Source organism: Excalfactoria chinensis, chromosome 2 (assembly GCF_039878825.1).
Source record: "Excalfactoria chinensis isolate bCotChi1 chromosome 2, bCotChi1.hap2, whole genome shotgun sequence".
NCBI classification, from domain to species: domain Eukaryota; kingdom Metazoa; phylum Chordata; class Aves; order Galliformes; family Phasianidae; genus Excalfactoria; species Excalfactoria chinensis.
Window position 1 is genome coordinate 46,105,914 of NC_092826.1, and position 26,610 is coordinate 46,132,523.

Below are 26,610 nucleotides of genomic sequence, written 5' to 3' on the forward strand. Positions count from 1 at the left end.
ACATTCTGTGTTTCACATAAAAATGCAATGGCTGAGATTTTTATAGGAGCCTCTTGAAACCTTCCCATGACACATACTCCTAACTTCACTGAAGATTCCTTTGAAAAACTTAAACCGATCTGTACAAAGTTACAAACGCCACTTTGAAAGCATGCAGTAGCATCATCTGCATGATGCTTTATGTTAGAAAACAGTTCACTGAGTTCTTAGTTATCTTGATATTAACCTGCCTTCTAAGGCAGGAGAGAGGGATAGATTCTAAAGATAAAGGATAGACTAAATATACTTACAGTTCAGCAGGGGTTGTAGACATGAAATATCAGATAAAAGGAAACTGCTCTTTGGTGGCACCAAGTACTTCTGTCCCATTAATACAACTATCTTTGCACAGTTTGAGTTGTTCTCTGTAACACATGAAAGCAGATCCTGCTCTGGAATAGTTGTTTCATCACCTAGCACGTTCACAGCTTGATGGTCACCATTATTTACAGCTGGAAATTGCTTTGCCATTTCACATAATTCAGCCAGCCCACAGTCAATGCGTCCAGGAACAACATTCTTCCCAGAACTGGGCACTGCTGCAGCACAATGAAGAAAACCACTTTTGAGTCCCTCTTGGACTAAATGCAAAGTGCCTTCCCAAATGAATTTTCTGACCTGTACAATCATAAAGAAAAGAAAAACAAAACGAGAGAGAAATGATTGTTTGAGTAGATGCATCGTATCATCAGGAAATGAAACAGCAATCAAAACACTTTCAATCTGCAGTGGGAGAAGAATCCTTGCCAAACACCAAATCCATCACCTGAAAAGCTCTGTGTGCATAATAATGAGGGCATGCTAACTTCTGGTAGGAATTTTTGTTTGTTTTTTGCAAAGTGGCAATAGTCAGAAGTCTAGAGAAAGGCAGATGGCTGAATTAAAGGTTTCAGAGACAACAGTGGTTGAATATTACTGATCTAAACAAACAAACTTCAAGATAATGTCAAGACTAACTTGAAGTTTAAGTCTACAAGCATAATTTTGATTGAATGTATAGTTGGATCTAAAACCAGTATCTTCTTTGTTTTAATTCACTTTTAAAGACAATATTGCATATGCATGTAAACCAAATTACATTATCGTGTCTGCGTTTTTCTTATATAACACATTTCTCAAACAACAACGCCAAGATTCTTGGATCTAAATGCACACTTGTTTCTTCAGCAATACTCCCTATGCAAAACACAGAGACCTACCTAATTAATTCTCAAATCATTGAGCCTTTATGAGGTTTAACTATTGGTGAAGAATTTTTGCTCATTGAGAACAGCTTTAATGCCAGATTCTGTAGTTTCTAGCACAGGTTTCAAATAGAATCATAGAATCACCAAGGTTGGAAAAGACCTACAAGATCATCCAGTCCAACTGTTCACCAACACAACATCCAATCATTCCTTGAACATCCCCAGGGTCGGTGACTCCACCACCTCCCTGGGCAGCCATTCCAGTGTCTGACCACTCTCTGAGAGAAAACGTTCTTTCTTATGTCTAGTCTAAACCTCTTCTGGCACATTCCTTGGAGCAATTCTGATTAGAGAAGCCTACAATAACTTCAGCCAAGTGTCCTGATACATTAAAAATGAATTGATCTACAGAACAGCTTATGTTGCTTATTTCAAAATAGTCATTTCCTGTTCAACTAACATTCAGCCCATCACTACATAATGTTCTGTGAACAAGGCTTCCAGCTATTTGAAAGCTAATTTGACATCTAGCTTGTTTTCACATATATCTACATAGAAGTTATTCTCAGTATGCACTTAATTCATGTATGGACTGGAGAGATGACCTCCCAATTAGTGGAACAAGCTACAAAAAGAGAACTTATTCACAACTATGTTTTGTACTCCATACATAGCTCAGAACTGAGCATCACATACTTGTGAAATTGTCTTCTATTCAAACTTACCTTGGTATGGTATTCTAAAGCATCCAGTTCACCTTGGTTGAATATGCATTTTCTTTTACGCTTCTGCAGAACGGGCAATTAGGGTAAGAAAAAAAAAACAATATTACTCCATAATAAAAACAAAAAACAAACAAACAAACACCAAACCCAACATACCTAAATAACAAATCAACTCTTTTAAAACTGATAGAAACTTCCTTTCTCTATTACAAGTATAAAACCAGTAAGCAAAAATACAATCACAAAATACCATTGGAGGTAGCGTGGCAAAGCTATGTTACTTTATTACTCATAGCACAGGGATCTAACATACACCATTCAGGCCTCAGGTCTATACTAGAAGGTGTTTGTTCAACTGCCAAGTGCCGTAACAGGAGAAAAACAAGCAGGTCTTCAAAGGTTAGATTTGTTAGTTTAGACCTTAACATTTTCTGATTATTTGTTGTTTCAGGACAGTAATGAACAGTATTGTACAGTTTGTATATTAAAAGTAAATTCAAACTGTTCTCCTTTCCATGTTAATCTGGACAACCATCACAGCTACAACAGTTTAACTCAAGCCCAATGCCACAACAAACACCAAAAGATTTCGTAAGCAACCAACTGCTTTTGTTGAGTCACAGGAGACAAGTTACTGACAGAAGAAACTCAAGAATAACATTACGAGTGCTTACATTTTCCATGCATTTTGAAATCTACTGCGGAAATTCTGCTCTCCTATGTGAATTCGGAAAACAGAAATAGTGTTAACAGTATTTTATTTACCTGGGGATGACCATACACTACTGCACTGTGGAGAACGTACCTTCTTAGTACCAGAATCCCTGACTCCACACTTTGTTTCTTCATGGCGCTCCTCTGCACTGCTGCTGGCCTTCATCTCTGCGGGACTCAATTCAGGGCTTCCCTGCAACAGCTGCTCCTCAGGAGCTGCAGCTATATGAGCCTTAGAAATGTGAAAGAATTCTTCCCGAAACACATATCTTGTTCTTGCTCTTTTACCTTGTGTTTCTAAAGCATCACCGGGACCATCACGTGAAGAGGTTCTAGCAAATGTAGAAGTAGGATGATTGTTAGTAGAACTGACAGAAGTGTTGACGGTGACATCACCAGGGTATGTAAAGGAGTCACAGATCTCATAGCCACACTGGTTGATGAAAGACAGATGGTCCAGGAGCCACCCTGTAGTCAGCCGGTGTACCACAGACATCATAGGTCCCCTCTTCAGGGAGGAAAATAAACTCCCTGAAAGTGTAGCAGGTTTCCCAAAGCAAATTCCTCCTGTGGGAGTAATATATTTATTTAAGAATTACTTCTCACTACTGTTTCATAAAGTAACGCTGATTTGTGACAGACATTTCATGAAGGAAGATTTAGGTTAGATGTTATGAGGAAATTCTTCACTCAGAGGGTGGTGAGGCACTAGAACAAGCTGCCCAGAGAAGCTGTGGTGCCCCATCCCTGGAGGTGCACAAGGCCAGGTTGGATGGGGCCCTGGGCAGCTGAGCTGCTGGGGGACAGCCCTGCCTATGGCACAGGGTGGGACTGGGTGGGCTTTAAGATTTCTTCCAACCCAAGCAATTCTATTTAAGAGCTTTATGGTCTTCCAGCAACTTAAGATGACAGAACACCGAGTTGGAAAGGGCCCACAAGGATGCCTGTGCATCCCGTTCTGCAGCCACCACCGCCCTGTGGTGCAACACCAGTCCCTAACCCGCCAGCCGCCCCTCCCCTGCCGCAGCTCCATGCCGTTCCCTCGGGCCCTGTCGCTGTCACAGCGAGCAGAGCTCAGCGCTGCCCCTCCGCTCCCTGTGAGGAGCAGCAGCCATCAGGCCTCCCCTCAGCTCCTCTGCTGAACGAACCCAGCGATCTCAGCCGCTCGTCACGCTTATTGCTCTCCTCTGGGCGCTCGCTAACAGGAGAGAAGCCCGTTACAGACAGGGAACAGCTCTTTCACTCACCGACGCCGCTCAGCAACCAGTGAGCGCCGCCATCTTGTTGTACGGCGACAGCCCAGACAGAGCTTGAGAGGCTCAGCCGGCGGAAGCGGCGACATCACCGACTCCCACATCCCTCGGCCGCCGTCGCTCCGCTGTGACGTCACGCTGTGCGGCGCAGCGTGTGACGTAAGCGGGCGGGCGGATTTGAAATCAAGAGGAAGGATTCGGCGCCGTTAACGGTAACGGGCGGCTGTTCCCTTCGGGCGGTTGGTGAGGCGCAGCTGATAAGCAGGCTCACAGGTAGCGGCCGAGAAAGGGATTGATGGGTGGTCCGATGGGTGCTTGGCTTTCGCCAGTGCGGCCTTCCTCTTTACTGATTGCTCTGCCTCTTCTGTCACAGGATTGTTGGTCAGGTGTAAAGCTTCGCTTGTGTCTTCTTTTCCCCCCCCCCCCCTTAAGAAAGTCATCGCGTGTTTCAAAAACACAATCTCACAGCCTGGATTTCTTAACCCCTTCAAACCCTGCTTTACAGCTCGGTCGCAATGAAGCGAAGCTCAACCACCTCTGGGGGTAGCGGTTGGCAGTCTACGATGGTACTGCGAGTGCAGGACAGCAACAAGATGGGCCTTCAAACGCCTCAGATGTAAGTGGTGTTGGCCACGTTGATAACAACATAAACCTCGTCTCAGTGGTCTTACTGCTGTGAGTTGCAACTGAAAAAGATGGGAGTAGTGAGCAAAAAACCTGAGTAAATACGAATTTAAAGCTCTGTAGTTCTCAAAAATGCCTTTCTTTTAATTTATTTATAGTTTTGGGGGTTGGTTGGTTTGGGGTTTTGTCTCTTTTTATTTGCTATGTGGTTGAGGGGTGGCTGGGTACATTGCGTATAAAACGTGCTCTTATAAAGCTTGCAGAAGTAGCTTTATTAGTGGACAAATAGAGCATTAAAATCAGCTGGTGTTTCGAAGATACTGCTGTCCTGAATGTGGTTAGACTTTAATTAACGTGTTCATGCTTTTCTTATGTAAGCGAAAGATGAAATGATAGAAATAGTCATTTGAATCCTTCTTCCTATTCCTCAGGAAGGACAGAGGAACGTTTGGAAAGCTGAGCATGAGCAAAACTACGTCTGCGACTTCAGAAAGAAAAGTCAGCTTTTTTGGGAAGAGGTATTGATAGATTCAGATCAATGTGCTGTAAATGAGAACAATCTTGTATCATTTTACTGTTGTACTTCCTTGCTACATTTTCATTACAGGGAATAATAGATCTGAGGTCCACAGGCATTCAGGTCTAACTTCCTACACTCTGGTCACTAAATAACAATGCTGTGGAACAGGAACTGCTTAAATAGCTGTTCTTCTTGGGAATGCAAGAAGAGAAACATGGGCTGCAACACTTAAGAGATGCCCAAGACATTGGACTGTTTAAGGAAGAATAATCCCCCTCAATACAGACCTGGGAGATGTTTTTATTAACAGATATTGATAAAGCTTTCCTACAGTGCTGGTCTGACTTCCTACCTTTATTTTGTCTTTTCAATTCAGAGGAAAACAAAAAATCCAAAAAGACAAAAAAATGCTAGGTTAAGATTAAATTAATAGTAATCTTGCAAAATTGGAATCATATCAAGATTATTCTCTGCCATAGTTCCTTTTTGACTTAAGATTAAAACCTTATGAAATCTTATCATCTTCATGGCTTTCTGTGTTCTGTTGTCTGCAGGTAGCATCTTTCATTGCGTTCCACTGTTGCTGAGTTCTGTATTCCTGCTAAATGTTTCTTGAATATTCAAATCTTTAGTTTCAATCACTTACATGGTTTATTCGCCTTTGGCTTATCTTCCTTTTATCTGCACTGTAAAACTTTATTTCAATAAACTGAAGAAAATATTCACCCATGGTGTAGTAATCCCTCTGTTATATGTAGGCATCATAATTTCTATGGCTGAATGTTGTTGTTTAATCTTTCTACTTAGAGGGTAGCCTTCAGTTATCCCTTTGCATGACATATGCAGAAGAAACATAAAACCAGCAGCTGTAAGGATTTGTATATAACCATGAACTCTGCATATGTGTATTATCACAAAAAAACATATTTATTTTTTGTTCCTAGAGCTAGTGGGGCTGGAGGTTCACGGAACAGTCAGTATGGTGTGTTTGGTACAGAAAAGATCAAGGATCCCAGGCCTCTTCATGACAAGACGTTCATCCAACAATGTATCAAGCAGCTTTGTGAGGTAACTCATTAACTTGTTTTACAAAATTGTTTATTAGGTGTAAAAAGTACTAACCAAAAGATTTGGTTTTTGATGGTTTCAACTATAGATTTTGTTGACTAGCATGCCATTTAAAATGTATATTTCTCTTTCGCAGTTTCTTGTTGAAAATGGTTACGCCCATAATGTCTCCATAAAATCGCTACAGTCTCCATCTGTAAAAGACTTTGTAAAAATCTTCACTTTTATCTATGGATTTCTCTGCCCTTCTTATGAACTGCCTGACTCAAAATTTGAAGAAGAAATTCCCCGCGTTTTCAAAGAGCTTGGGTAAGATCCTTGTTAATGTATTGTACTGAACAGCTGCAGCAAAGACAGAAATTACAAACCTAAGGGTTCTGTATAAAAACTAGGGAGAATGGGCAGACCTGTTTATTCAGATTTGACTGAAGCTTTGATATTCTGATTATTTTGCTTTGCTTTTGTTTAAGTTTACTCATTTCCAGACTTGATTATACGTTTTTGTTTGAACTTGCAGAACTATAGACTCTTGGAAGCTTGCTTTGTAACTTAAACTCTTAATTATTTTTAATCGACTTTGAAAGGCCACTTTACTAAATGAAAGTTGCAGGGTTGTGTTTTTTTTTTCTTGTTAGCTTATGACTGCCTCTTCTGGCTCATTCTATTTAAATCCAAGCACTAAAAAGAATTTCAGATTCTTGCCTTCTGTTCATTTAAAGTCGTTATTCTTCTATAACTTCTTTCACTTCACATTTAAAGCAGGAAGCAGAAACAATAATGACTGCTGAGGTAAAAGAAAATACTACTTAGTCTTATAGAAAAGTGAATGGTATTGTGCTTCTGTCGATTTGAGCCCATGACTGTGTCAGAGTATGGCATACATATGTCATACATGTATATGTGTATATATATATATGTGTGTGTGTGTGTGTTCACTTCTCAGTATTTCAGTAAGATTGTTTAAACCTACAATGTATGAAACTGCTGACCACACTGAAATATTGAAAAGGAACCTGCTCTCCAGAGGCTTTACTCTGTTGCACCGAGACTGCAATCCTTGACAAAAAACATATACTTTCAGAACTGACTTTAAGAAATCTTTTGAAGTAAAGATATCCCTATTCTGACTATCATTTGTAAAAAATCCTATGGTTGAGTGGTTCATGAGCAGTAGAGCTGTTGTTATGTCTGTGGATTCTTTGTTATTAAAATAACTTGGTACAGCTGACAGTCTAAGGATGCAATAAAAAAATGCACTTCTGTTTTTTGGTTCATAGCGGACTGACAATATGTCTTTAGTTAGAAGTGTCCATATTTCTTCTAAATATGGATCACATATGTATACTTCTATGTAGTTATTCTAAATTTTGCCTATTCTATAACTGCATGACTCTAAGCTGATGGCCAACTACTTTTCTGTTTTCAGTGTACATTTGACCCAAGGAGAAGGATACTTGCTCTATAAGAACAGGACTTCTGCATCTCAGTTTCTGTTGTCATGTTAAAAATCTGTCACAGTTGACCATCTAGTGGAGTAAGCATCCACTGGGCTATTACTGCCTCCTTTGTGTTTCCTGACTTTTCTTTGAGGTCTCTGTATCGTAATGAATCACCCCATGCTCACAGAGTACCTTCTCCTTTTCCCTAATACTGCGTTGCCCAACTTTCCTCATGTAGATCTTTTAGAAGAAAGACAATCTGACCTGAAGTGACTTACCAAAACCCAAAGCAAGGTAGAAAGTTGAGTAGGAAAGGACTAAGGAGTACATCAAGTAATACTTCATATTTTTTTGTAAGAGGCCTTAATTGTTCCTAATCTTTGCACGTGCAAAAAAAAAAAAAAATGCCAGTTTCCTGAATTACAGAACAGAAAACCCATGATAATGGAATAAAGTCCTGTGGTATGAGAACTCTCCTTTTCTCCTCTTAACATACAGCTTAAAGTGCAACTGAATTTGTTCTTCCCTGTGTGGCTTGATCTCAATGTAAAAATTTGCTCATTTTGCACATTTATAAATATGTTTTCTCTTGTAGGTACCCTTTTCCGTTGTCAAAAAGCTCAATGTACACAGTGGGAGCACCGCACACCTGGCCTCAGATTGTGGCAGCTTTGATTTGGTTAACTGACTGTTTCAAGGTAGCATCTGAGTTCTTTAAACCAAATATTTCCACCTTTCAAGCTGGAACTTTAGTTACAGATGTCTTAGTAGTGTTTTTAAGGTTTCCTTTATTTTTATATGTGAACGAAAAGATAGGTATTCTTACTTGCCCCTTGAGAGCTAGCTCTTACTATTAATAAAATTAAATTCAGTTTTTAGTGTTATAATATGACTTCAATAACTTTTTTTTACTGGATAAATTTGCACTGGATAAATTTCTGTAAGAGGAAAAAAGCTGAGTATTGCAGTTGACACACTAGAGGGATGGGATACCATTCAGAGGGACATGGATAGGCTTGAGAGGTTGGGCCCATGCCAAACTCATGGAGTTCAGCAAGGCCAAGTGCAACCCATTGCACTGGGTTGGGGCAATGCCAAGCACAGATACAGGACGGGTGGAGAATGACTTGAGAGCAGTACTGAGGAGAAGGATTTGGAAGTGTCTGCTGATGAAAATTCAATATGAGCTGGCAACATGCGCTTTCAGCCCACAAGGCCTGGGCTGAGAATCTTGACCAGTAGGACTAATGGAGGTTTTCATGTATGTTCTATGTACGTACACTATGTCTTTCAGTTGTATGCTGCCATGAGGGAAAATCCATCTTCATTTGATGATGGACAGAACTGGGGAGGAGAAACAGATGATGGAATTGTACACAACAAGGTACTATGAAAAACTGAATATTATCAGAACTGTTCAACTGAATTTTGCCATATGCTGTAACAATCTAAATATGATAGAACAAATTGAACTGGGCTTTATTTGTATATTCTGTTCAGTTAGATATTTATAGAGTTCTCTAGAAGACATAGCATTGTATAAAAAGCTTTATCAACTGGTTTCCTGAGAGGACATCCTGACCAGTTAAGACTGGGTATTAAACTCAAATGCCACCTTCTCCCAGTTGCTATTATTCTGTTCTCCTTTGTGGAGAAAAGGCTCTTTATGCACTTTATTGTCTTAGTAGGATCTCAGGTATGTTTCCAATCTAGTACTTGAGTCTTCTATAGTTAACAACAGTGCAGCATAAAGATTGTAAATAAATTATATATGTGACTCCCATTGATATTTATTCAGTTTAAAATTGGTGTTAATATTTAAATTTTTAAGATGTATCTCAAACACTTAAAAATCCAGCACCTTGCTTGCTTTTTGTTTTTATTATCTATTACTGGTGCTATTTGAGTTTTACTCTGTCTCAACTCACAACTGACATTTTGGAAGGGACCGTATTCTGCCAGTACATTTTTATTTAAAAAAAAAAATGAAGAAAAAGGAAAAAAATAGAATTTGGTGGCTTTGAAAAAATATCTCCAGCAAATTATTTTTGAGTAACCTTCATCTAATTGTGGAAGTAATTCTCTGAAATATTCACATCTGGGTTATAATGTTCATATTTACCTAAAAGGCATGTTAAACAGAGCTACAGTTTCTATGATGTAGCTTCAGAGTATCACATGTTTCAAGACAGTTATTAAAAATTCTGTCTACTATCTTTTATCAGTATCCCGGAAAAATGTATGGAGCGTCCCTAGAATTTTATTAGTTATGTAAATTCTAGATACCTTCTTCTGCCCGGATATAATCTTCTGACATTCTGTGTTTAATGAAATTTAAAGAAATTAAATTAAATTGATTCTTAGAAAAAGAAGTACTGTCAAACCAGAGATGCTTTATGTGTCAGTTGTTCAATTCCATTAGTTGAGTATATTTAGACAGGCTATTTACAACTCTGAGTCTTCATGTTATCTATTGAAATTGTTCTCAGCTTTTCATGGACTACGTCACAAAGTGCTATGAGCACTTCATGAAAGGGGGAGATACTTACGAAGAATTGGATGCAGAAGTGCAGTCAAAATTAAGTAAGTTTTTGTGTTTTAATGAAGTATTTGATTTTGGAATTTGATTATTTTCTCCTAGCAATAGGTTTGCTCAATTTTCAAGTGAAAGTGATCTGAGCAAGGGAATGTGGAATTCCCAAGTACCTCAGTTGCACTGACTTAATTCTGTTTTTATGCATTGTTAATGGTACAGACGGGTTGTGCTCTGCTGTCAGATGCATATATGTAACTGTATTGTTTTTAGTTGTTTTGTAATAGAAAAGCAGTGTGCAGTTCCTCAGGTGCAAATACCATCTGCACAAATGTTCTTGTTTCTGTCTGACAAAGTATTTTAAAAAGAAATCATAACAGACTGCTCATCTGAAGGGTCAGAAAGTTCAGCTACTGTTCAAGTTGGGTATTAGAAAAGGACTCTTCTCATAAAGAGCAGTGAGACAGTGACACAGGCTGCTCAGGGGCAGGGGGGCAGGAGGGGGGAGTGCAGTCACCATTCCTGGAGGTGTTTGAGATGTGGTACAGAGGGACATAGTTAGTGGGCATGGTGGTGACAGGTTGATGGTTGGTCTAGATGACTGTAGTGGTTTTTTCCCACCCTTTATAACTCTAAGAAAAGCTATGAAAGCAATAAAAGTTCCAAACTCTGTTCTGAGGATTTCTGTATATGCTTCAGCATGCACCTGTGTTTAGCTTCAGTGAGCTGGAAAATGTTTGACGTTTCATCACTTGTGGAAACTTAAACAGCATAGGAGAACAAGGAGGGAAAAATAATTCTCACTTTCAAAGCTCTCCTGTGAAAAGCAGGCTAAGGACACACTTGTTATGAGCAGGATCCATCAACTGGAAAGGAAAAATGTATTATGATATATGTAGGAAAAAAATATTTGTAGGAATAAAATTATTTATACCATTGTTTGGAGAAGACTGAGGGAAGTAAACAAAACTTCAAGATGCAAGAAAGCTTGTGATGGGGAAAGGAGTATACAAATAGACGACTTTTGAGGCTTAAACAGAGGAAACGTGTCTAACAACAACTGTCCTGTTGTATGGGTCTTATGAGACTTTGGAATTTAACATTACAGGAATGATTTTTTTGTTGTTGTTTTTTATGTGATACCAGGACTTTGTCCTGGTTTTTGCCTATTTATTTTAGGTATATTTTTTGTTTGTTTTCAGTTTAAAATAATAGGTTTGATAACAGGTATTCCAATGCTGATAATAAGGCAATTACTCAGATATTCTCAATAAGTGGTGACAGACAGGTGTGGAGTTTGATTTATAACCCTATTCTTTCTTCTTTCCCATGCTAGAGGATTTATTTAATGTCGATGAATTCAAAATAGAAGGCTTAGCAGCAGAAAACAAAAGACTTCATGAAGAAATTGCAAGACTAGAAAAAGAAAGGGAAAGCGAGCCGGTTAGTAAACTGTGTCTGTCCTTGTGTGTACGAGGAATCTGAATTTTCAGTTGTTGAAATTTGTTGTGATTTGATAATGAGATGCTGGTGATACTTGGGAAATTTTTTTTTCATTTCTTTAATGCTTTACAATATTCTAATTAGACTTGGTTACTACAGACTCTATACTGTTGTAGTAGAGTGACTTTAGTAGAATGCTGCCCTGGGCAGCCTCGTCTAGTATTAAATGGGGAGGTTGGTGGCCCTGCCTGTGGCAGGGGGATTGGAGATTCCTCATCCTTGAGGTTCCTTCCAACCTGGGCCATTCTGTGATTTTTACTGTGAAGTCACTACTTGTTTAATATTGTGCAGATATTTTTCGGATAATAAGATTTTGAATTGACTGAAATATTAATAAAATACTTGAGCCAGTTTATCTGAACTTCAGCACTCTTTTCCAAAGATTTCAGTATGAGAACCTTTCAGTGGATGAGAGCTCAGGATTCAGTGGTAGCAAACATTAAAAACACATTTTTGGGGACGCATTTTGTTTCACAAAGTGGCTTCTGTTTATAATACAGCATGGGACAAAAACAGTACTATAGGTGTGCAGCTGGCAAACTGAGAGTTCTGTCTACTGTTCAAAATTTGAACACTGTCCTCACCCTTTTTTTTTTTCACCTGCCTTTTGTGTATTATACTTAAACAGTGAATTACCTGCACTAAGAACATTTTATGCAGTGCCTAATGCAAATCAAAAGTTTGAAATACTGAAATAAAAGAATTAAGCTACAAACCATGTTTTCAGCCTATTTTGCTGTTCTAAAGATTAACTTGTGTCCACTGTTACAGAGAATTATGAACTTGGATTACTTTCTTTTTCTTTCGTATATTTACAGTATTGATGTTGACTGTAACCTGTCACCTTGTCTGGAAAGGAGGATGATTATTTTAGATTAATACTGCAGTGATTGTTTTTTGTATTCATTTACTAGGATCGTTTAGTATCACTACGAAAGCTGAGATCATCTTTTCAATCAGATGTTCAGAAATTCCAGGCTTATCTGGCTAATCTGGAATCTCACACAGCCATCCTTGATCAGAAGATGAAAGGTGTTAATGAAGAAGTCGAGGCAGCAGGTAAGGTGGCCTTGGTCATAAATATTTAGTGAAGGCAGAAATAGGTTTTAAAAAATAGCTTTTAATTCTCAGCTTCAGGAGTGACTTTGTGTATGATGGTGCTACAAATAAACTTTCCAAGATTAATTGCTAGTGGAGATAATTTTTTTGCAGATAACTGCTTATATTCTAGAGAATTTAAATTTACTCATTAAAAAAATACTTGGAGGTGAGCTTTAACTGCACTGTCTGGTATTTCTGCATTCATTTTTACAAATGTTTTGTGAACATAGAAATGGAAGTAGAAGCAATGAAGCAGGAGAATGCACGGCTCCAGCATATCTTTGATAACCAAAAGTACTCAGTTGCGGATATCGAGAGAATAAATCACGAGAGAAATGAGTTGCAGCAAACCATTAATAAACTAACTAAGGAACTTGAAGCAGAAGAACATCAACTGTGGAATGAAGAGCTAAAATATGCTAGAAACAAAGAAGCGGTATGTGAAAACCCTACCACACTGAGAGATGGCTATCAGTATTCATGATGTGACTTTATGCTTGCGATTGGAGCTATTACTAACTTTTTCTAAATGATTTAACAACAACATACTTGTATCTCAATAGGCTAAAGTGTCAAGAACAGCTAGAACATGCACCACTGTAAGCTCTGACTCCTAAAGCATTGAGATCTTCAATGATGTTAGACTGAAATAGATATGTTGGAGCTTTAGAGCAAAGAAGTAATGCAAAACTAGCACTTTGAGTTAATATCTGCATGTGTTTAGGGACAGATTGGTACCTTACATTGGTACCTACAAGAAGAGTTTAAGAGCCACTTATATAGAATGAAGAGATGTAGCCCTGTAGATGGTGGGATTTAAAAACTGCTGCTCTGCTAGATATTTGAAATAAACACACATTTCTTTCTCTTTTTTTGTTTAGTAGAGTTGTGCTTTCTCCTGCACTTAGTATTAAATTCCTCATACAATACAAATATGAAGCACGCATCAAGCAATATTTTCCCAGTTATATTTACATGTAGATGGTTCTTGTGTCAGAAAATAGAGCATTTAAAAAGCTATGTCTAAAGCTACACTCGTTTGTTATTGAAATGTGTGTCTGTGTGATACCTCCTGCCAAAACAAATGGGAGAAGGCACATCAGCATAACAACTAATTATTGTTTTAGCAATTTGTATTCTTCTAAGCATGTTTTTCCTCAAAACGCTGGTGCAGGAAATAATACAGCAGGAGGGAAAACCTCCAGAGGAAACCATTTAGTCTTACCCGTCTACTTTAAGAAATCTAGGAGAGTAAGCTCTGAAACAATCAGAAAACATCAAATATGGTGGAACATACAGAGCAACGCAGAAACCTATTTAAAGTATTATACAAATACTTCTTGCAAACCTTTTTTTCCATGATTGTTGCCTTTTTCATTTCTGAACAGATAGAAACACAGCTGGCAGAGTATCATAAACTGGCTCGAAAGCTGAAATTAATTCCAATAAGTGCTGAGAATTCTAAAGGGCACGACTTTGAGATTCACTTTAATCCTGAGGCAGGACCAAATTGCCTTGTCAAATACAGAACTCAGATTAAGGTAAGTAGAATCAGTGCTGAGTGTCTATTGCCACTCACAATAAAGTTTTAGTGTTTTCGGGGAATGTTGGGAAGGTCTCTCTTAAACTCTGCATTGAACTTCATTGAGAACTTCTGTGATTGTCATAATAACATTGTGTGGTACAGGAAGAAACTTTGGTATTGGCGGCTAAAGCAGCCTAAATTAACAAGTATAGAAGGAAGAAAGTTTAAGCTGACAAACTGCATTAGCTGGATTTTCTTCTATGTTTATAACAGGCTCCTCTTATGGAGATTGTAAACCAAACTGAGGAAGAAATTAGGAAAGCTACTCAACGGAAAATGAGTTTGGAGGACACTTTGGAACAGGTATGTTTTTTGGTTAAAGAAGGTTAGTATTAAGATTCTATAATGTTATCTGCTGGACTCATCTGACCTTTTCACACAGACTATTTGAGTGGGTTTTTTGGAGGGGGGAAGCTGTGAGAAGATTGCTTTTATTGTGTTGGAACTTAAAAGATTTTGTGTGAATTATGGTCTCATTCTGTTGGATGAAATAATGTATATTCCCTGCATTGAAGATTATGCAGTTACATATAAACATTGGGAAGATTTATTTAATAAGTTGTCTATTACAATCAGTGGATTACCACCGGTAAGAAGCAATTGGGGTAATTTTTGGTAATGCTGGGTTTAGGATGGATTTGAAGAATTTCATGTTATACAGCATGCTGACATACACATTTCCATCTAAATAGCTTAGAGCACACAAAAAAAGTAAAACCAGGTGAAAAAAAATCCTACAATCTGTTATCAGCAAACGTTTAATGTATTTAAATGTATTAATGTTTAATTTTTGTGCAAAGCTTAATACAGAGATTCCCAAGAACCCTTACTTATATTGAAAGTTATGGATTACTCTTTCAGAATATATGAAGTCTCCAGGATTATTGTTTTTTTCTCACTTATAAAAGTCAGTATGTTTTGGTTGAAATTAACCTGAAGTACTGAAAGTATATTAGTACTTTTCTAAACCATTAATGACTTGCATTGACAACTTAAAGCTGTGTATTCAAAACCCACTGTTCTTCTAGAACTTTCATTTCCATTGCAAGATCTTTTACATATAACGCAAAAAAAACTTCTATTGGCAATGTGTGAACCAAATATGGCGCAATTATTTTTTTTCATCCCTCTGTCCTTGCAAAACTACAGTTCTGCAGCAAAATATGTGATTGTATAGATACCAATGTACTTACAGTTCTTGGTGTTAGTACCAGTGGGTTGACTCTGGCCAGTAGCCAAGCATACACACAGTTGCTTCTTCACTTCCCTCCTCAGAGGGAGGAAGAAGATAACACAGACAAGAAAACTCATGAATTGAGATACGTGGAGTTTAATAGATGATGGAAAATGGAAAGACAAACAAAGCATGGAAAACCACTCACTACCCCCTCATAGGCAGACCAACGCACTGCCAGTTTCTGAACAGCTGCTACCTTGGAAGCTTAAAAACAATAAAATTGTTCTTCTCCTACCACAGTTTTTCTTACAAAGCATTACAGTGTGTATATATAGTATATACAATATACTGTATAGAATACTCTTTTGGCTAGTCATGGTCAGCTGGTTGTGGCTGTGTGCCTTCCCAAACCCGTGTCTATCCCCTACAAAGCAAAACACCATACAGCCTGCTGTGATGAAAGCTAATGCCACCTTGGCCAGACCCAGATTAACAAAGTCTTTCAGGGCTACTATGTGTTGTCTGTGATGGCATGGAGTTACAGGTACGAATTCCTTCTGAGTTTCATCTTGACACATTTTCATTTCAGGTGAATGCAATGGTAGCAGAGAAGAAAAGCTGTGTGAAAACACTGAAAGAAGAAGCAGAAAAGCTGGATGATCTTTACCATCAGAAGCTAAAGGTAGAACTTTTCTATAAGTTAATAACAGTTTACTGTTGATAATATCACTCTTAACCCCTTGTATTTATATGTAGGAATTTGTTTTGCTTGTTTGCTTGAAACTTTGCCCTCAGCTCTTGCAGAAAACAGAATGTTTATTATTCTTTTCAGAAGTATTTCAGTGCTATCTTAACAGTCAGCTTCCACTTTCTCTTAACTTAATCCGGTATCATACTCTCAGAGCCTATAAATCATAAACTACTACAGCCAGTAATAAATGTAGCCATGTCCATCTCCTGATCTCAGGATGTCTCAATGCATGTGTTTTAAACAGATTCTACAGTACCTGCCACGTTTATGCATTGTATATAAGCAATACAGTTAGCAGTATACCTGTTACCGTGTTTAGAAACTGAGGAAAACATTATTTAACTAGTAGCACATAAAATACATCATTGATGTAAAGTTGTTTTCATTTTTCTTCTTCCAGACAGTTCTTCCATTCAGCAGTTACGCTGCTTAGGTGGATTGATTTAATTGAAAGCTTTAAAAATACCTCAAATTTACTTTTTAATCTAGGTAATTGCATACATCTTTTTCTGAAGACAAGTTCATCAAATACGCAATAGCAACTGGATATTTAGAATATAGTCATAACTTCTCCGGTAATTTTTCAAGTGATATGCACAAGACTTTAGTATTGCGCAATTATTTTTTAAGGTCTCAGTAATTCACCAGAATTAAGTGTTTAATGATGGTGGAATTTGGTTTCATGCATTTAATTTTTGCAAAGTATACAGTCATCAATGGTGTTCACCTTGGATAGATCACAGAATGGCTTAGGTTTAAAGGCACCATAAACTTCCATCCAGTCATTATACAGCTACTCATTATATCAAGCTGCCCAGGACCCTATCCAGCCTGGCTTTGAATGCCTCCAAGGGATGGGGCAACTGAAACCTCTGGGCAGCTTGTTCCAGAACCTCATCACACTCCAAGTAAAGAATTTCCTCCAAACACTGAACCTAAATCTCCCCCTTTGTATGTTAAAACCATTTCCCCTTGTCCTATCACTATTAGACCATGTAAGGAGTCAGTCCCCTTCCTGCTTATAAACTCCCTTCAAGTACCAGAAGGCCGCAATGAAGTCTCCCTTTTAAAGTCTTTGATTTTGCAAGCTAAACAAACCAAGCTTTCTCAACCTTTCTTAATAAGAGAGGTGCTCTCTGTACTTTGATAATTTATGTGGCCCTCCTCTAGTCCTGCTCCAGCAGCTCAGATAGATAATAGCTCCAACAGATGATTGGTTGTGTTTTCCAAGCACCTTTCAAAATCATAAGTGAAGTCTTTTATAGTCAAAAATGATGTTGTCGTTTTTGATGTTTCATTTATAAGCTATTTAGAAAGGCTTTAAGTAATCTATTTTTAGATTAATTTTGATTAAAAAAAAAAAATAGCTGAACACACTGACCTAGAAATATTGTTGGAGAAATAAGGGGAGGTTAGGCTGGCTTTGAGTGTAGGAAAATGAAAAAAATACTTGAAACTTAAGAGAACTTGAGAGTTGAACTGGAGAGGGAGGAGGTATTCTTCTATTGTGGTTTCCTGTTGTTTGTTTTTCTTGGTGGATGTGGGGGGGCAGCTGTGTGTGTGGAGTTGCTTCTGTGGTAAATTGCTAATTCAAGTATCGGGATGAATAACATATAGGGGGGGGAAAAAAATAAACCCTATTTCTTTCCCAAAATGTGATCTGTTATGCGATATTTTGTTTTCTCTCCTGGCATTTACAGGAGGCAGAAGAAGAGGAGCAAAAATGTGCAAATGAGCTGGAATTGTTAGAGAAGCATAAACAATTACTTGAGAGCGGCGTCAATGAGGGTCTCAGTGAAGCCACAAATGAACTGCATGATATTCAGAGACAGTAAGATCCGTAATTTCTGTTTGTGTAGATTTATTTGGGGGGAAGAGTGTGATCATTGGATAAAGACACTTTCTCAAGTCCTAATAGAAAGTTCTTTGAGTGCATGTACATTCTGTACGTTATTTTCACAAATTCACAGTTAAAGTGTTTATTTTCAACACTTAGTTTAGTGAGACTGTTTGTCTATTGTATCAGCACTCCTGTTCTTTCATGTACTTATTTTTTTCTCCATATGATGAAGCCAGGCTATTTTCAGTGGTGCCCAGTGCCAGAACAAGAGGCAATGGGCACAAGCTGTAGCAGAGGAGGTATTTTATTCTGAGTACCACGAAGCATTTGTTTGCTGTCTGCATGATGGAGCACTGGCACACATTGTGCAGAGAAGTTGTGCCCAATGAAATACCTGTAACTTGAGTTGGCATGGCACTGCACTGCACCCTCCCTGTGTCCTGGTTTCAGCCTAGACAGTGCCACACCAAACATAACACAATAATGTTTGGTTGTTTGCTGAACAATGGGAGTATACCTGGAGTCAGACCAGGCTGTTTGGCAGGGCAGAACCTCCACCGTGGTGACACAGGGCAGAAGCAGCTGCATTACGAGACCTGCCAGGTCACATGTGGGCTGCAGGTCGGACAAGTCTGTTCTAAGAGACAGGCGAGTCAGCACGATGCGGTTCTTTTTTTTTCTTCTACAGATGTATAAAAAACACGTTAAACAAATCTAACCTTTTTACATTGAAACTGACAGGGAAAATTATGGCTAAAGATAACAGTATCTGTAAGTTGGTAAAGAAATAATTGTAGATTTCAGGAAGTTTAGAATTACAGACTTGACTTTCAGAATGTCTTTTCTTTTTAGATACCAAATTGTTATGCAAACAACAACAGAAGAGAGCAGAAAAGCAGGTGATAACTTGAATCGTCTATTAGAAGTGATTACTACTCATGTGGTATCTATAGAGGTAAGATGAAGTTCAATACCCAAAATTAAATCTTTCTAGAGATACCTACAATTGCAATTAAGGACACAGACATGAGAATTGTCCTTGTCCAGTAAAGTATCTGTTAGGTCTGTTGACCATAATTAACTGTGTTCAAGTAGTAGGCTGGTCATGGCTGGTGTGCCACAAGGATCAGTTTTTGGCACCAGTGCTCTGTCTTTATTAATGTCATAGTGATATTGATTATAGAGTAGACTCCCAGCAAGTCTGGTGGTCACTCTAAGCTCAGTGGTACAGCCAATAGTAGGAAAGGTTGTGATCCAGAGGGATCTGGACAGGCTTGGGGAGTAGACCTGTGGGAACCTAATGAGATTCATCAAGGCCAAGTGAGAGATACTGCACTTGATTTGGCGCCATACCAGATATGTGTACAGACTTGGGAGAACTCATTGTGAGCATCCCTGTGGAGAAAAGCTTTGGGGGTCCTGGTGAACAAAAAGCCGGACATGAGCCAGCAGTGTGCTCTTGCAGCCTGAAAGGCCAGCTGCATCCTGGGTCACATTAAAAAAAAGCAGTAACCAGCAGGGCGATGGGGGTTATTGTTCCCCCTTTGCTCACTTTGTGAGGGAGTACTGCATCCAGGCCTGGGGCCCCAGCACAATAAAGACGTGACACTTTTGGTGCAGGTCTAGAGGAGGGCTATGAGGATGATAAGGCTGCTTTATGTTTCTGGGGTAAGATTTGTAGTCATACATGTTAGACTTGGTTCTGCTGACCAGGTGTCTGAGCGCTCAGTTTGAGACAGTATGGTGGTGGTTAACTGTCTCTGGTAAAACCTTGATTGTTATTAATCCCAAGGACAAAGTCTTTTGCACTTCATGGTGTGCACTAGGCTTTGGGTGGTTGGAGGGGCAAGTAGTGTACCATCAAACCAATCCCTGGAGGCATTCAAGGCCAGTTTGGATGGTATGCTGGGCAGCCTGATCCAGTGGGTAGCAACCCTGTGCAAGGCAGAGGGTTGGAACTGGTGATCTTTAAGGTCCCTTTCAGACTAACATGTTCCATAAGTATGGCTGCTGTACTGAGTTTGTTAGTTTCTAGTACATTTGCTGACAAAACAGTTGGTATAAATAAACAGGTGATTAAAAGTTACTAGTAAATTCCTTCATCTGCTGTCTACATTCAGATGAGTGTTTAACAGAAATACACAACCCATACAATTGCTGCTCTGTATGCTTTAGCAGAAACAGTGTAATAGGGACCACAACGGCTCTAATAAGCTCTCTGTAACTCTTCCAGAAATATCTTGATGAACAGAATTCGAAAATTGACAGAGACTACGAAGAACTCATGTCTGAAGATCTTCTGTCAACCTTGACCGGAATTCTAGACAGTTATAAAAAGAAGGCTGAAAGCATAGAATTACCAAAAAGCTGAAGATGAGAGTTCTGTGCTTCTGAAGCTCCATTGTGGTGTCTCCTAGAAGGATGGTTACTTTCTGCTTTTAGCAGCTAACTTGGTTTTAATGAAATGATAATGAACTTCTTTTGTCTTACTGGCGCAAATATAGCTAAGGATTAAAGTATTTCTAACTAAAAAGAATATAAGCTTTGCTTACTCTTCCTACTGCCAAAATATTTCTACAAAATTACAATTTCAGTGACAAGGCAACTGAGGAACAACATGATTTCTCTTTTTCTTTATAAAGAATTACCCGTGCTCTTCTAAGAACATTCAGAAAGATGAGTATTGTCGGCCTGTTAGCAGTGGACTTAGAGATGGGACCACAAGTGTCAGTATAGTTTACTCATTCTTTAATATTTACATGTATTTAACACAAGTCATGACAGTGCATGTCCTTCCATAGGCCTTCAGTTTATCACCAAGGTCAAATGTAAATGTCTTCCAGTCTCCTGCTTGTTATCTATGAAACTGCCCAGAGACCCCCTCCAGTGTGTAAGATCTTTTTTTATTCTTCTTTTAGCAAAGTCTGTTTAGAAATCTCGGTAGCAGCTATGCAGTCATCTTGTAAATAACGCAGAAAATGAAAGATAGTTTGAACACAAAGTTCCACCTCTAAATGCTTATAGTACCAGATGGAAACTTACTGTACTTCTTATGTATGTTTATTAAATGAGCTTTAAGTATTACAGTGTGAATTCTGACAATACAGCTAATTACTTGAGGGTGTAACTAGTCTTGTGTGCATTGACATGGTCTAAAAACGGCTGCGCTCTTCTGCTAGATCAGTAAAGCAGACCATACTGGATTTTTCTTCCTTAGGAAGGTAGAGTTGGCATATGGGGAGTCCCAGTCTAAATGCATTAAAGAAAATGTATCCCCATCTCTTGAACATGTGTTTGCCTTTCTTGTTCAATGCCGCATTGTAAGCAGAGGCACTGTCTGCTTGTCTACTCCGTTACACTCCTTTGTGTTCCTTTAAAGAAGAAGTAGCCTTATGTAGTTTAATTTTGAATACAACTCAGTGATAAATGTCACTGATTCAAGTATACAACAAAGGAACTCCGCTGTCTTCAGAAATGTTCAGGGGCTGATAGCTAATTAAAATTGCTCCTCAATTCTCTGATTAAACAAAGTACTTGAATGCAACACAGATCCCTTGATATGAATCAAAATTGAAGTTTAAACTCTCCGAATGCAAACTGCCAGTAAAACCAAAATGTGTGTAATTTATGGCTCTTTTTACAGAGCATACACAAAACTCTGTTGTCCTTGTTGAAGAGCCTGCCTCAGGTCTGAGGTGTTTTGTCGTTGTTTTGTTTTCAGGTATTATAATGATGGTGCTATTTAAATTTCTTTCTGCTCCTTTGTTATACACTGAAAGCTTATTTTCACAACTATAAAAGCTTGCCTCAGAAGCCTTTTTTGCTTTGTAATCTTGCTCATGTATTTATTATCTAAAGCAGTGCTCTCCTAATTGAGCAATGCTATGGGAAATGCAAAACAATCGTGTTCCTTTAAAATAATTGCCTATTTAGGGACTACAGTCTTCCTTGGCTTCCGGATACTTGTTTGTCCCTACCTCTTTAACTGACTGTTCCTGTGTCTATTAGTATCCGCAGCCTCTTTGCATGCGGAGTGGTCAGTTGACTTAGTAAACACAATTTCAAGGGACTAATGCTAACCCAGCAGTGAGGGGTTAAAGAATCAAGGTCAGAATAACTTCCTTTGTATTCGGGATTGTGGCTTTTAAATAGAGTATGGTTACTGCTTGGATTGGTGTTTTGTTTTAATTTGGTTGGATTTTTTCAACGAGTCTTAATCAAAACGTACCACTGGCACCTGCATATTTCAGTGGTACGAGTAGTTAGTTTGTAATTCTGGGGGTCGCTGGTAGAGGTGCAGTTCTCTCATCTATCTTTTGTATAGCTTGTTTAATATGTCTTAATGTTATGTATTTCTAAACTCAATAAAATGAATTAAGCATGTTTATTTGAATCATGGAGCCTTCATGGGCAGAAACACGTCATGAAAAACAATAGATCTGAATCTCCTAGAGAAACTAGGTAGGTTTATGATTCTCCAGCAGCGGATCACTTCCCTGATTATCTTCACTGTTAATCTACCATGTCAAGGAAAAAAAAAAAACCTTAAAATGTGTTTCTTGCAAATTGCATAAGGAAAGGAATATAAGTGAAGTTGTATCTACTTTTTCAAACTAGGCTTTCTTAAATCTCCAAGGAGCAGAGGTTATGATCTACTTCGACAACTGATTTACACATCTAGGCAACCTTTTGGTATCAGTTTTCCCAACCAGCCTTTTCTTACCTCAGGCATTAAAGGGCAACATGACCTTTCACTTTTCCTTCTTTCTAGTCTAGATATAGGCAAATAATGTGTGATACTGTAGAAGTGTGGCAGTGTGTGGCACATAGCTTCGTTCTCTTCCCTGAACTGTTATTTTTCAGGTTAGTCGTAAAAGAACTCGCATCACTACCAGGAATTGGGGAGTGCTTCAGTGTGCTTCTTAAGTGCATTGTAAGAGCCTTGCGCTCCTTAATGGCAATTCTCATCCCTGCTATGCTTTTAGACAGCAGCACTGGAAAAGAAATAGTATCTCTTCTTATCTTGTGGGTTTTGTTGTTGTTTTTTTTAATTATTCTGCTTTTATTTATCAAAAATAAATAATGAAGTGTGAACAGCTGAAGGTATTCCTTCTCCAATAACAAACCATGCTCCCTGCAGCAATGCTCTATAATAAAAAGCCTTCTTAACGTTAAGTTGCTGCAGGGGAACAGAGATTTTTGTGGACAATGGTACCGACTACCACTCAGGTTTACTCCAGGTTGTTTGGTACGTAAACACTTTCAGAGCACAACAAAAGAGACAGAACAAATATTGTATTTCTTTTTTCTGCTCTGGGGAGTGTGCCCTTATAATACTGGAAACCTCAGTGTCTCATCTGCATAGAATCATAGAATTACCCAGGTTGGAAAAGACCTTGAAGATCATCAAGTCCAACCGCAGCCTAACCAGTAGCCTATCTCTAAAAAAAAAAAAAACAAACACATCCAAACGGCTCTTAAACACATCCAGGGATGGCGACTCAACCACCTCCCTGGGGAGCCTATTCCAGTACCTAACTACCCTTTCTGTAAAGAAGATCCTCCTAATATCCAACCTAAACTTGTCCTGGTGCAACTTGAGGCCATTTCCTCTCGTCCTGTCGCTTGTCACTAGTGAGAATAGACCTGCCCCACTCTCACTGTAAGAACCTTTCAGGTACTGGAAGAGGGTGATAAGGTCTCCCCTCAGCCTCCTCTTCCTCAGACTAAACAGCCCCAGCTTCCTTAGCCTCTCCTCATAGGGCTGATTCTCCAAGCCCTTCACGAGCCTCGTTGCCCATCTCTGGACCTGCTCCAGCACCTCCATGTCTTTCCTGTGCTGAGGTGCCCAAAACTGAACACAGTACTCAAGATAAGGCCTCACCAATGCCGAGTACAGGGGCAGGATGACTTCCTTAGTCCTGCTCACCACACCATTCCTGATACAAGCCAGGATGCCATTGGCCCTCTTGGCCACCTGGGCACACTGCTGGCTCATATTCAGCCGACTGTCCATCAGCACACCAAGGTCCCTTTCCGTCTGGGAGCTTTCCAGCCACACCTCCCTAAGCCTGTAGGGTTGCCTGGGGTTGTTGTGACCAAAATGCAGGACCCGACACTTGGCCCTGTTGAAACTCATTCCGTTAACCTTGGCCCATCGATCAAGTCCATCCAGGTCCCTCTGTAGTGCCCTTCTCCCCTCAGGCAGATCAACACTCCCTCCCAGCTTAGTGTCGTCTGTGAACTTACTGAGGGTGCACTCAATCCCCTCATCCAAATCATCAATGAAGATGTTAAACAGAAGCGGCCCAAGCACCGAGCCCTGGGGGACGCCACTTGTGACCAGCCACCAACTGGATTCCACTCCATTGACCACAACTCTCTGGGCCCGGCCATCCAACCAGTTCTTCACCCAGCAGAGCGTGCGCCCATCCAAACCACAGGCAGCCAGCTTCTCCACCAGAATGTTATGAGGGACAGTGTCAAAGGCCTTACTGAAGTCCAGGTAGACCATGTCGACAGCCTTTCCTTCATTTACTAAGCGGGTCACCTTGTCATAGAATGCAATCAGGTTAGTCAGACAGGATCTACCATTCGTAAACCCATGCTGACTAGGCCTGATCCCTTGGCTGACCTTTAGTTCTTCCATGATGATACCTGAGATTATCCTTTCCATAACCTTCCCAGGCACTGAGGTGAGACTGATGGGCCTGTAGCTGCCAGGATCATCCCCAGTCAGCCAAGACTGCTGAAAAATTATGGACAGTGGTTTGGCGACCACATCCGCCAACTCCCTCAGCACTCCAGGGTGCAACCCATCCGGACCCATGGACTTATAAACATCCAGCTTTCGAAGTTGGTCCAGAACCATCTCGTCGCAGATCATGTAGGACTTGTTTTGTTCCCCCTTTCCATCTACCAGTGTAGGGGGTTGCGTTCCCAGGGAGTTACAAGCGTAACTATTGAAGACCGAGGCAAAGAAGGTATTAAGTACCTCAACCTTGTCCCGATCCTCAGTGACCAAGTTGCCCTCAGAATCCAACAAGGGATGGAGATTTTCCCTAGCCTTCCTCTTGCCATTGATGTGTTTATAAAAACATTTACTATTCTCCTTAACCTTAGAAGCCAAGCTGAGTTCTAGCTGCGCCTTGGCCTTCCTAATTTTCTCCCTGCACAGCCTCACTACAAACCTGTAATCCTCATAAGTAGCTCGCCCATTCTTCCAGAGACCGTAAACTCTCTTTTTGTTCTTTAGATCAAGCCAAAGGTCTCTGGTCAGCCAGCCCGGCCTCCTCACCCGTCGGCTCATCTTTCGCGATTTTGGGACAGTCATCTCCTGCTGCCTTTAGGACAATTTCCTTAAAGTATTCCCAGCCTTCCTGGGCTCCCACACTCTCCAAAGTTACCCCCCAGGGGACCCTCTCAACCATAGTCCTGAGGAGGTTGAAGTCCGCCCTCCGAAAGTCCAAGGTGGCAGTTCTGCTGACTCCCCTCCGCGGTTCAACAAGGATCGAGAAATCTAGCATTTCATGATCACTTTGTCCCAGATGGCCTCCAACCTTTACATCCCTCACCAGACCATCTCTGTTAACAAACAGCAGGTCCAGAGTTTTGTTTCCCCTCGTCGGCTCCTTCACCAACTGTGTCAGGAAGTTATCTCCCACACACTCTAGGAACCTCCGAGACTGTTCCCTGTCTGCTGTATTGTAATCCCAGCAGATGTCTGGGAAGTTGAAATCCCCCACCAGAACGAGGGGGAGTGACCTCGAGACCTCCCCCAATTGCCTATAAAGCATCTCATCCACCTCATCATCCTGGGTAGGTGGCCGGTAGCAAACTCCCACAATAACATCGGTATTGTTGGCCTTGGCTTTTATTCTGATCCATAAGCTTTCAACCCTGTAATCACCGTTATTGATTTCCACGCATTCACAATCTTTTTTAACATAGAGAGCTACACCGCCACCTTTCCTACCTAGCCTATTTTTTTCAAAAAGTTGGTAGCCCTCAATCACTGCACTCCATGTGTGGGAGTCATTCCACCATGTTTCAGTGATGGCAACTATATCAAAACTTTCTGAACAAACAATGGCCTCCAGCTCTTCTTGTTTATTACCCATGCTGCGTGCATTAGGATAAAGGCACCTGAGCTTGGCCTCCTTGCGATCAACAGCAGCCCTAATAGCCTTGTGACTACTATTAGGCGTTTCCACAGCCACCAGCTTAACACCAGCCCTCATGTTTTTCCTACAAGGGGGCGAGTCACCTTCCTCCTTCACCAAGGGCCAAGACCTCGGGGGCTTAGAAGCACACCCCTCTCCTGCAAGCACAGGGACATTGCATGTAGACATTGCATTTTAGCCACCTAATCTTGCTCATTGAACTGTGATATAGAACAGGAAGTCAACCTGTTTTCCCAATACTTGCTCTCTAGATTTTTTAACTGTGAAAGGGTGTCTGCATTATCACAGAATCACCAAGATTGGAAAGACCTACAAGATCATCCAGTCCAACCATTCACCGATCACTGATAGCTCTCACTAAACCATGT

At 39.9% G+C, this 26,610-nt stretch overlaps 2 protein-coding genes across 4 annotated transcripts in view; one reads left to right on the plus strand and one right to left on the minus strand.

Moving 5' to 3' along the window:
* The window catches only part of METTL4 (methyltransferase 4, N6-adenosine), a 16,057-nt gene extending 12,009 nt beyond the window's left edge, over positions 1-4,048 (minus strand). Inside the window, exons 1-4 of one of the 2 annotated variants that reach the window (XM_072329857.1) lie at positions 3,913-4,048; positions 2,757-3,232; positions 1,952-2,014; positions 291-657 (exon numbers count right to left, since the gene is read on the minus strand). In XM_072329857.1, the coding sequence (XP_072185958.1) occupies positions 291-657; positions 1,952-2,014; positions 2,757-3,164 (838 nt within the window). In that variant the 5' untranslated portion in view covers positions 3,165-3,232; positions 3,913-4,048. The remainder of the gene's footprint in view (positions 1-290; positions 658-1,951; positions 2,015-2,756; positions 3,233-3,912) is intronic. The other variant, XM_072329858.1, reaches the window with a different exon arrangement.
* NDC80 (NDC80 kinetochore complex component) lies at positions 4,040-22,505 on the plus strand. 2 transcript variants are annotated; one of them, XM_072329855.1, is made up of 17 exons: positions 4,040-4,191; positions 4,424-4,534; positions 4,974-5,060; positions 6,007-6,130; positions 6,267-6,439; positions 8,165-8,267; positions 8,864-8,953; positions 10,059-10,152; positions 11,439-11,545; positions 12,520-12,664; positions 12,937-13,142; positions 14,095-14,247; positions 14,505-14,594; positions 16,058-16,150; positions 17,920-18,050; positions 18,912-19,014; positions 20,293-22,505. In XM_072329855.1, the coding sequence occupies exons 2-17, from the start codon at positions 4,434-4,436 to the stop codon at positions 20,428-20,430; spliced, it is 1,938 nt and encodes a 645-aa protein (XP_072185956.1). In that variant the 5' UTR covers positions 4,040-4,191; positions 4,424-4,433; the 3' UTR covers positions 20,431-22,505. The 2 variants fall into 2 exon arrangements, with proteins under 2 accessions (XP_072185956.1, XP_072185957.1); XM_072329856.1 differs by having other exon boundaries at positions 4,173-4,304.
* Positions 22,506-26,610: the final 4,105 nt, after the last annotated feature.